Here is an 11,782-nt window from a genome sequence, read left to right on the forward strand (position 1 = left end):
AAAAAAAAAAAAAAAAAGACAAGAAAAGAAAACCTCATTAGATACCCTGAAGTAACCAGGGCACCAGTATCTTACTCTGAAAGTTAAGAGAAAACAAATATGTATCCTGCTTTTCCTGTATAAACTGTACTTTGAAGTTACTCAATAATCCTAGTTGATGAGGGAAAGTTCATCTTTATAGAAGCATTTCAGCTAATCAAACGTGGAAGCAATGATAGAACTAGAAAAATCACCATTTTGCACATTCTACTGAAATAATTAATTCAGGCTATGACCACCAGTGGGTAAAATCACTGGATTAAAGGTGGAGGAGCTTTATGATTGGAGGGACCAGGCTGTCATTACTGATCATATTAGCATCACTAAAACAGGACAGCAGGCATCATGTGTTCCCAATGTGAGGCAACAGGAAGTGCCCAGCACCACCCAAGAAGTACCTTTGCCAAAAATGTTGAACCTGGATCAAATGAAGCATTTAGCGCTAACTTCATTTAATGAAGTGACAGGCACAGAGGAACAAATTCCTGACTCTCAGCCAGTGAAGAAATCTTTCCACTATACCACTTACCATTCTGATCCTCAGAACCAAATGAGAGCTGCAATTTTAAGATGAATTTTCAAAAAGCATCTGTCTCTCTCCAGACAAAGTATTCATAAACACTCTTAATTTTAAATCTGCCAGCCACTTAGAGCTGCTGGATCTTAAAATGCCTTATTACAGTGCCTTATAAATGGTCACTTTTCTGATCTGTGTATGAAAGACTTCATATGAGCAAACTTAATTTGGTAAATCAGACTATTTTAAATGGCAGAGTAACAGCAGTGTTTAAAAGAATCTCATGGAGACTGGAGGAACCCCGGAAAGCATGGCCCCTGCATTCTCTATCAGCCCAGAACTAAAACAATTTCCGAGGCCAACACTTCAGACAGGGATTGGACTGGACTGTGGGACATAAAGTGATACTCGTGAGGAGTGTGCCTCTTAGCTCAAGTAGATACAAAAGACTAAATAGGCAGCTTCTGTCCGGAGGTGAGATGGGAAGGCAGACAGGGTTAGAGCTGGCTGAATGGATACGGGGAATCAGAGGTGGAAAGGAGGAGTGTGCTGTCACAGTATGGGGAGAGCAATTAAAGTCACATAACAATGTATGTATAAATTTTTGTACGGGAAAAAATAAAAAGATTTTAGAGATCAGACCCTTACTGGATAAATTGTTTCCAGAGATTTTTCCCCAGTCTGTAGGTTGTCTATTTACTCTTTTGATAGAGTCTATTAACGACCAAAAAAAAGAATCTCACGGATAACCCTTGGCCTAAATTCCAAATTTATTTTCTGCTCTTCAGATCATGTGTGCTTTCAGCAGCCTGTCCTTGACATACGTTAAAATGGCTGCAAAATTCTGAGAAAAAGTCAAGACAAACTCTAGCTGACTGACTGACAAAACCAACGTGAAAGGTCAAGATTGCAGTCACCTCAATGGCAGCACTGTGGAGCAGGCTGTCTTCTTCAGGGCCAGTGATACTTGAGATACCAGATGGTTTCATTTTTCAGCTGTGGTCCAAAGAGAGGGTTGAGTTGGGCCAGAATTGCAATCAGCCAACTAAAAGAATGATGGGGGAGAACAACAACAAAAAGTGGTGAAATCATGTTGGAACATGACCATTTTCAATTAGGAAGGAAAAAGCGCTTCAGTAAAACAAAGTCAAATCTATTCTGCTCAGATCAAACCCCTTCAATACACTTAAAGTTCATAAAACACACTGTGCTGATGGGGGCATGTCTTATAACAACACATTCCACAGAACACACCTGCTTTCTTTGATACTTATCTACAAGCATCAAAATGCAGTGATGCTTCATCACAGTTCTTTCTTTTCCCTCATTACCTTAATCTCCTTTCCAAGTCTTGAAGATATTCTGAACTTATATGATGTCTTTACCACAAAGTGTTTTTATATAATCTCAATTTATCATCATCATAACTTCCAAGCTCAGGAAATATGGGTATTAGAATAGCCATTCTCCAAATGCTAAGGCCCACAACCTTTACTGGTACAGCAAAGGCTACATATCAGTCCATTATCTCCCAAATAGACTATAAAATTTGAGTGCTCCTTCTCTAATCCCATCACCACTAAAACATGTAACATCTTTTGGACTCCAATGGAGCTGAACCACATGGGCATTTAATGTCTTCTGCTTACTTCAGAAGCTAAATAACTGTGACTGTATTATGAACAAATTATGGAGGAAGTACAATGGTGTCAGGTTTTATCCTAGGGTTAGAAATGAAAAATAACACAGGCAAAAGAATTTTTAAAATTTTTCTATGTTGTTATTGTTAGTTGCCATCGAGTCAATTCCAACTCATGGCATCCCCATATGTTACAAAGTAGAACTGCTCCATAGTTTTCTTGGCTGTAATCTTAATAGAAACAGACCATTGGGCCTTTTCTTCCGAGGTACCACTGGGTGAGTTTGAATTGCCAACCTTTAGGTTAGCTGTCAAGCCCAAACCATTTGTGCCATCTAGGGATCTCAAATTTTTGTATACTGCTCAAAAAGTTTCAACTAATTGGTTTTATACCTGATATAGTAATTCGTAGGAGCCCCAGTTGCACAGTGGTTAAGCACTTGGCAGCTAACCCAAAGGTCGGCAGCTTGAACACACCAGCTGCTCCGCAGGAGAACGATGTGGCCGTCTGCTTCCATAAAGATTTACAGCCTTGGAAACCTTTCAGGCAGTTCTACTCTGTCCTTTAGGGTTGCTATGGGTAGGAATTGACTCGACGGCAACGGGTTTTGGTTTATAGTAATTCATATGCCCACTGAAATTTGAGAACCAAGGAGCTAGGCCAAAACTAACAACAAAAAGAAAGACAGTATGCAAATGTCTGGCCATTCAAGCCATTCTGTGTTTTACTTATTAAACATATATTTAATGAGTACCTGCTAGGTTCTGGGCCCCAAGGACACAAAGGAAAAGATGAAACATCACCACCCTCACAGAGCTTACATAATATAATACTGTCAGGTAATGGGAAGTGCTGTGAAGGAATAGCAAATGATGCGGGGAGGGGCACTACTTTAGTAGAGTGGTCAGGAAAGGATTCTCCAAGGAGGTAACGCTTAACTAGAGACCTGAATGAAACAGAATACACCCTACCTTCAGTATATATGAATTGATTAGAACTGCCCTCAATTTGTGGGGAGGGGAGGAAGACAGTAAACAAGGCAAACCCCCATCTACTGAATGGGAGAATTAATTTTAGTAAAATAATCTGATACTGCTGTCCTCTCTGTATGGGATATAGGGAATTGCTTTCTAATGAAAAGGAGATCTACTGCTATCATAGTCTCCTAAAATTTTAGGATTTTAAATTCCCCTGTAAGAATCTAATATAAGAGAACTATCCAAACCCAACCAGGCAATTATCTGGTTGGACCTCTTTTCTACCATTTGCTATCATTTTAAAATAACTGTTCTAATCAAAAACTCAAAAGCTGATTCTGATCACCGATGAACAGATTACTGGAGAATCAGCAAGCACCACATCAGAAGCTTGTGCCTTCAGAAAAAAAGGTGCCCGCGTATCCTACCCCCGTCAAAAAAAAAAAAAAAAAGTGGTTTTGTGACAGGAAATATGACACCTGAGGAAATCAGGCCAAAATAGATAACGCAAGCTGACTCACTTATAAACAAAAAGTTAATTCAGATGAGATATTCTGATTTGTCCTTAGAACTAGGGTATTAAACACAGACACGAAATAACAAGTTGAGGTTTAACATTTATTTGATACTATAAAAAAAGAAAGAGGAGGCTAGCTCAGGCAGAGAAAATGAAGAGCTCTGTCACTGCAGCGAGCACAAATGGTGCAGAGCTAAGAGTCATGGAAAATTCCACACAAACCCAGGATTTCCCCAACCCCAGCAGGCAATGCAAACTGACTGCAAAACAGCCACCCACACTTTTGTAAGGCATGGAGATAACTGGCTGATGCTTAGAAATACTAAATAAAAAATGTTAGCACCTAAACTAGCTCCTGTCTCCTTTCTTCACCAAAAATACGTATCAGAATAAAAACATCATCTCCCAGCACGTTGCAACATGGTTTACAGCACCCTTCGTATCTGCCTAAACGGTTCCACATGTCCCCCACAGCCTGACCTTCAGCTTAACAGTGAAACATCAGAGATTATTCAAACTATAGTGATGGCGCTGTGACACCTTTCAGGGTCGTTCTCAACCCTGGCTGCACATTATAATCATCAGAGAGCTTTTAAAAAATACTGATGCTTTACACATAACTTTTTACTTTATTCTCCCGTGGTGCAGTTAAGGAAACCGCGGCAGACAAAGGTTAAATGATTTGCCTATGGTCCCAATGCTAATTAAGTGGCAGGAGGTCTTACACCACGAAACCAGGCCAGACTAGTGTCCCTACTATAGAAAGTTACCTTCTGAAATAGTTTAACTGAGAACGTTTCAGGAAGCTTTCGTTTAGCTAAATCTAAATTGTTTTGGAGTTAAGGAAACAAAGAAGACTCCATCAGCTGATTATTGTTTAAGCCCATCACAAGGCTTTGGTACCTAAGATAAAGAGCAAATATCTAGAAGAAGGAAGTCCACTTTGCTTGGTTAGGTCAGTATCCAGAAACTTTTCTGAATTTAATCTACATACTATTTTTAATATTTCAAACCAAGCAAAACATTTCACTTAAGGAAACCCCAACAAACCACAGTTCAGCAAAATTTTTCGGGAAACCATCCAGGCACATTCATTTGAAATTTCATGAAGGAATTTTCCTCCTCTAGTCAGCTGAGCTCTGTACCTGCCCTTTCGACTACTGCCTGACTTAAAATTCCCCTTTAAAGCTGATAAACACGATGGAGAAACGGAAGGAGAAAAAAAAAAATCCACTCTGAATTGACGGAAGTGGGTGGAGGAAGATCTCATATTCCAATGAATCTATTACTTCATGTGTACAAGAAAAGGGAACTCAATGTACCCGTCATATTTGCCCAAACCGTTTCACATGTCCCCACAGCCTGAACTCCAGCCTAATAATGAAACATCTGAGATTATTCAAACTATAGCTATGGCGCTGTGACACCTTTCAGAGAACCGCAAAGCTGGAATGGACCAGAGGTCAAGTCCGTGCTTCTCATTCTGAAGACGAGGAAACTAAGTCCTAGGGAGCTTAGTTGTTGTGACTGTTGTGTGCCATCGAGTCGATTTCGACTCATGAACTGCACCCACAGGGTTTCCAAGGCTGTAATCTTTATGGGAGCAAATCGTCAGGTCTTTTTTCCCTCGGAGTGTGGCTGATGGGGTTCCAACTACTGACCTTTGGGTTAGCAGCCATGCACTTAACCACTGCCCCACCTCCCTAGGGAGCTTAGAACCTCATAGCAAATCAGGGATAGAGCTGGAAGGGGACCCACGACTCCTGCGTCCCATCATCCCACGCTGCTTCTGTAAGGTATGATGAAACGAATCAAGCCCCATTTAGGTCCTCATTTATGCCACAATCACTTACCAGTACCATGCTCCTTGTCAGGCTCTGGGAGTGCAAACAGCAATCGATAAGGGGCCTCCCCTCGAGGGGCCCATAAGCTTGTGAGAGACAAACCAAGGATAGCATGGAATGTGCTTTGGGAGAGATATGCAACGGTGCTTGCTTCCCTGGCCGCCTACCATGAGCTCAGCTCTTAAACAATTCTCCAAGCATAAAAGATGCCCTTCCGACAGAAAAAGGCTATACCCAGCTTCCTCAAACCTTGCTTTGTTCTTTGTTCCACATTCAGCTATGAGAAAAGGGAACAAAGGCATGGGCTACTTCCCAGTGACACACAGATCAAACAGATAACTGCTCAGCTTCCAGGTTGGAATGGGGAAGTCCAGCTAGGACCTCTCTTCTGAGCCACTGTCCCTCCAGCTAAGGCCATGGTGAGAGTGACCTCTACCAATGTGATCCTTAGAGACAGAAGAAATGCAGGAGAGTGATTTGTCCTGTCTTCACTGAGATGACCTCTGTCAAAGCCTATCACCTCAATCCAGGGACACAAACACTTTCAAGGGCAGCAACATTATTAGATGCTACTAGAAAATATGGGATTTGGTATTAGACAGGGGTGGATTTTAACTCCAGCTAAATCAAATACTAGTGGAGTGACTCCAGACAGGTAACCTTACAACGCTGAGCCTCAGCTACCTTCTTTGTAAACTGGAGATAATCATCCCAACCTCAAGGTGTTAAGAATTAAAGAGCAGTAGCATATGACAAATAGATGTTCAACAAATACTAGTTATTCCTTTTCTTTCTCTGTGAGACAGCCAAAAATGTATTCAAGCCACAGAATGAAATACAACCTATTTACTTTATAAAGAAGTTTATCATGTAACAGTAACTCACTCTCATCTCTACTTCTTCTCCCGCCCCCACTCACTCCTACTGTAAAAAAAATTTTTTAAAAAAACTATTGCCAACGAGTCGATTCTGACTCATACCGACCCAATAGGATAGAGAAGAACTGCCCCATAGGGTTTCCAAGGAGCAGCTGGTGGATTCAAACCGTCAACCTTTTGGTTAGCAGCCGAGCTCTTAACCACGGAGCCACCAGAGCTCCACTCCTACTGTAGTAGGCAGAATTCTAAGGCCCAAGATTCCCATCCCGATGTACACACTCTGTATAAATCACGGGACTGTGAACATGATGGGACAGTCACTTCCGTAATGAGACTGTCTTACTACTTTAAGCAAGGGTGATCATCCTTAGTGGACCTAACCTAATCAGGCGAGCTCTTAATAGGGACAGGCTCTCCCTGAAGAGAGACATTTTGAACTGTGTGTCAGTTATGAATTTACTTTCTCTCAGCTCTGAATGCACTCTTCAAAATGTACTCTGTGATAAGAGTTCCTTGAACTGTTCCTCCTTTAAAGTAAGCAGGATGTTACACTTTCTCAGTAGAGGGCACCTTGGGCTGGAGGCCTAAGGAGTGGGTGTGAGCACATTCAGTGGAGCCCGCCCAGCGTTGAGCCCAGAATTCTGTGACCTTGCAACCTTGGCCTGCAATCACCTTGCTGCAGCCCTGTTGACACTGGAAGTAGATACCCTGCATGACCTGCATGCTTTGAAGGCCTCTTGCCCCTGCTGGTACCAGGACTCACTACCTGCCCTTACCACTGATCACTGCTCCCCTGCCTGTACTCCTATTGCTTACCCAGCAACTCCGCAAAACTCTGGCCCGGCCAAAACAGAGACCTCTACTATCTGGTGCGATGGAGTAGAGTCCTTGGGGACTCTTCATCAACCTGAAGGTACCATATGTTGCTGTTGTTAGCTGTCACTGAGTTGACGCCAACTCACGGCGACCTTATGTACAACAGAAAGAAACACTGTCCAGTCCTGTGTCATCCTCATAACTGCCAGGATGGTTGAGTCTATCCTTGTGGCTACGGTGCCAATCCTTTGAACCGAGGGTCTCCCATGCCCTCGCTGGCCCTCTACTTCACCAAACATGATGTCCTCCTTCCAGCGATTGATCCCTCCTGATGACATGTCCAAGGCAAGCGAGTCGGACAATGTTTAGGAAACCATACACAGTTTCCTTGTATCTTATAGCTATTCTTTTATCATACTCATTAGAAAAACCCATTGCCGACGAGTCGATTCTGACTCACATCAAACCTACAGGACAGAAAAGAACCGCCCCACAGGGTTTCCAAGGAGCAGACGATAGATTTGAACTGCCATCCTTATGGTCAGCAGCCAAGCTCTTAACCACTAATTCTTTATGTTAAACCACCCCTGTTTAACTTACTGTGCAGTTTCTATCTCCTTTTGGACCCAGACTGCCACCAGATGAGAAGGATCAGACATGAAGGAGACTCTGTTGCTGGCTTTGAAGATGGGGGTGGGGGGTGTCACATGGCAAGGAATGTGGGTGACCTCTAGGAGCTTAGAGCAGTCCCCTGCTGACAGCCACCAAGGAAATGGGGACCTCAGTCCTACAACCACAGGGAAGTGGATTCTGCCACAGCCACGTGCGCTTGGAAGAGGATCCCAAGCTCCAGATGAGAAGGTACAAATTGTTTTCCATTAACCTTATGCCAACCCTATTTCTACTATGGCCCGTTCACTACCATAAGAATATGCCCTATTTTTGCCAGCTGTAAATTTGGAATATCTTTCCTTCCTTCTCTCCATACTTCAATACTCACTTTCTATACCAGGCCTTCCAGCTTAAAGCCTGTAACAATCCTCTTATTTGCCAAATTATAAAGAAAAAGATGATAAAATCAGACTAAGAAAAATAACAATTTCTAAATAGCAGATACAGATAAGCCAGGTACCTAGATTTTCCTCTTACTATGAACAGCCAAATAGTCTGGATAAAGTAAAAACATCTTAAATGCATCCGTAAGCTGAGAAAATTTTAAGCAATTCTCAGGTCAAAAAAATTATGTGAAGTCAGGTACCCAGAGAGGAAAGTGAAGTAACTGCAGATCACTTTCCACACCTTGAGAGCATATATCAGACCTCACAGGGCATAGGAAACCAAGCCCAGGGCACATTCAGGGTGTGTTTTTATCACACTCCCTGAAAAAAATCTAGCACCCCGAAGGCTATATCTCAAGGTAAGGATAAATGAGATACAACTTCCTCAAGGGGAACACTAAAAAACCAACTGTCTCAAACCTAGACACTAAAGAAAGGAGAAAAACAATTCCACTGACAACTGGCCTTCATGAAAATTTACATCTCAAAGACACGCTGCCTAGATTGTCTAAAAAAACCACATACCAAGAATTTAATTAATCCCAGATTGGTGATGGTCCTAGACAACTGGAAAAAGCAATGTAAATCCTTTCGGAGAAGTTCATATTTATACTGGGCCTCAAAAAAGTCATACATATAAAAGTACAGGGAAAATGGACAGATCACTAAAATATAACTAAACACACAAGGAAACAAGGCACCATGAGTGAGGGCCAGTAAAAACAACGAAGAGCAGACTCAGGCCTGCAAAGACTTCAGATGAAATTATTTAATATGGACTACAGATGAACTATGTCTATTATATTTTAAGAAATAAGATAAGCTTTAAAAATGTACAGAAAACAATAGAGAATTATCAAAGTTGTAAAAGAACTTCTATTGAAATAAAAACAACAATACCTGAAAATAAAGTACGAAGTTCTAGTAATAGCAGAGTAGCTTGTACCAGACTCACTTCACAGACAGTTATATAAACTCTGAACAACAAAAAACAAAACTATTCGATGGTACTAGAGAGTATCCAAACACAGGCAGAAACTTAAGCGTATTCGATCCTTGAAAGAAGAATATCATGAAACCAAAAACCTGTTGTGGTCAAGTTGATTCTGACTCATAGCGACCCTATGAGGGACAAAGTAGAACTGCCCCACAGGGTTTCCAAGCCTGTAATCTTTATGGAAGCAGACCGCCCCATCTTTCTCCTGCAGGGTGGTTCGTCGGCTTGAACCACCTACCTTTTGGTTAGCAGCTGAGCACTTAGCCACTGCACCACCAGTGCTCCCTAAGAAGATCATGCTGGTACCTTTATACAACCTTTCCCCTGAGGACAGGACCCAGCTCATATATTGGGCAGGATAGCTGGAATCCAAGCAGAAAGCAGCAATCTTATTGGCTTCAGGTGTCAAAGGATGACGTTCAGAGTTTCTAGAACAGCTGCAAATTAAGGATGGAAATCTCAGAAAGGAGGGTGCCACAGAGAGCCCTAAAAATTGTGTAAGAATGCTCCTCAATTCCTTGGCTGACCCCTGAACCATGTGTGCACCAGGGAAACTCAAGGAGCCTAGTGGAAAACAACGTGTGGCGGGTTGAAAAGACTAAGCAGAGATTTCAGATGCTGCCTATCACAGGGGAAGGAGAATTTGGAGTCCGAAGTTAGAGGCGTTTATTAAACACCTCAGACTTTCCAATGAACCCCCAGAAAGGCCACACCTTAACTAAGAACTCACTCTAATCTAAGGGCAAAACTGAAATAGATCTGCCCAACAGAGTGTAAAACTAAGCCTCTTCAAGTTTAAGGTGATCAACTAATAATTTAACTGTTCACAGGAGCAAAATTTAACCCTTTTCAGAGGAACAAAATGGAATCCAGAGTCCCTACCATCTACAATACTTAGTAATGAATAAAAAAAAGCACATGCAAAGAACCAAGAAGTATGATCAACAGTAAAGAAAAAAAGGAATCAACAGAAACTGATTCTAGAATGAACCTGACGTTGGAGTTAAAAGGCAAGGACTACAGCAGCTATCATAAAATTAAAAAACAGTCATAACAAATGAATAGACAGGGAATCTCAGAAGATGAATCCAGCAGATTGGAGACAGAAGAAGAAACAGTCAGTGAACATGAAGACAGATCAATAAAAACTATCTAATCTGAAGAAATGAGAAAAAAAATTGAAAAAAAAAATCAAGCAGTCTGACATACATGTAATTAAGTCTCACAAGAGGAAAAAATGTGGCAGAAAAAAAAAATAGAAGAAATATAGGCTGAAGTTTCCCCAAATTAGGTGGAAAACCCCAATCAGATAAAAGCAAAGAAAATTACATCTACACACATCACAGTATAACTGCCGAAAACCAAATATAAAGAGAAAGTCTTGACCACAGCCAGAGGAAAAAGAATGCATAAAGAGGGACAACTATTCAAGTAAAAGCTGAGTTCTCAGCAGAAACAGTGGAGGTAAGGAGACAAAGAAAAGGAAAAATAAAAACCCATCAACTCAGATTCTATATGAAGAAAAAAATATCTCTCAAAAAAAAAAGTGAAATAAAGAACTTTTCAGATAAATGAAAGCTGACAGAATTTGTTGCCAGCAGACCTGTCCTACAGCATACACTACAGGAAGTTCTTCAGACTGAAGGGATACCAGATAGAAACTTAGACCTACAAGAGCTCTAAAAATGGCAAGTATGTGGGCAAATATAAAATACTTTTTTCCTCTTAATTTCTTTATAAGACATGATTGTTTAAAGTAACAATTTTATCACTGTGTTATGAGTTTTACAACATATGTAGATATAAAATATATGACAAAAATAGGACAAAGGATGGGGAGTAGGGTTAAGTAGAATTATATTTTTGCAAGCTTGTTACATTTTACCTGAATCACTAAATAGACTGTGAAAGTTAAGAATGCATATTATAATCTCCAGAGCCACATTTAAAAAAAGAAATAAAGGTATAGCTAAAAAGCTCTTAGAGAAATTAAAACAGAATACTAAAAAAAAAAGGAGGGGACAAGAAAGCTGGATGAATGGAAATGGGGAACTCAAGGTCGAGAAGGAGAGAGTATTGACACATTATGGGGTTGGCAATGTCACAAAACAGTATGTGTTATTATCTGTTTAATGAGAAACTAATTTGCTCTGTAAACCTTCACCGAAAGCACACACACACACAAAACTAAAAAAAAAAAACTGACCCACAATAAGGCAAGAAAGTAGAAATAGAGGAAAAACAGATGGAACTAACAGAAATCAAATAACAAAACAGTGGAGCCAAAACTAGCTATATTAATAATTACATTAATTGTATATACACTGTTTGCCAACGAAAGGCAAAGACTGTCAGAATGGATAAAAAAGCAAGACCCAGCTATACATGCTGTCTACAAAAAGACATATTCTAAATATAAAGATACAGATTAAAAATAAAAGACTGGAAAAAGATAGACCTTGCAAACAATGGGCATAAGAATAAGATAAAAAGTTGAGA

The 11,782-nt window shown here is 40.7% G+C and overlaps 1 protein-coding gene across 1 annotated transcript in view; it reads right to left on the minus strand.

Annotated features, from left to right (window-relative positions):
• ATP6V0E1 (ATPase H+ transporting V0 subunit e1) overlaps nt 1-11,782 on the minus strand; it is a 44,346-nt gene that overhangs the window by 7,490 nt on the left and 25,074 nt on the right. Inside the window, exon 3 of the mRNA XM_004371190.2 lies at nt 1,474-1,601. Within this exon, the coding sequence (XP_004371247.1) occupies nt 1,508-1,601 (94 nt within the window). The 3' untranslated portion in view covers nt 1,474-1,507. The remainder of the gene's footprint in view (nt 1-1,473; nt 1,602-11,782) is intronic.

The sequence above is a fragment of the Trichechus manatus genome, unplaced genomic scaffold (genome assembly GCF_000243295.1).
Source record: "Trichechus manatus latirostris isolate Lorelei unplaced genomic scaffold, TriManLat1.0 scaffold00011, whole genome shotgun sequence".
NCBI classification, from domain to species: domain Eukaryota; kingdom Metazoa; phylum Chordata; class Mammalia; order Sirenia; family Trichechidae; genus Trichechus; species Trichechus manatus.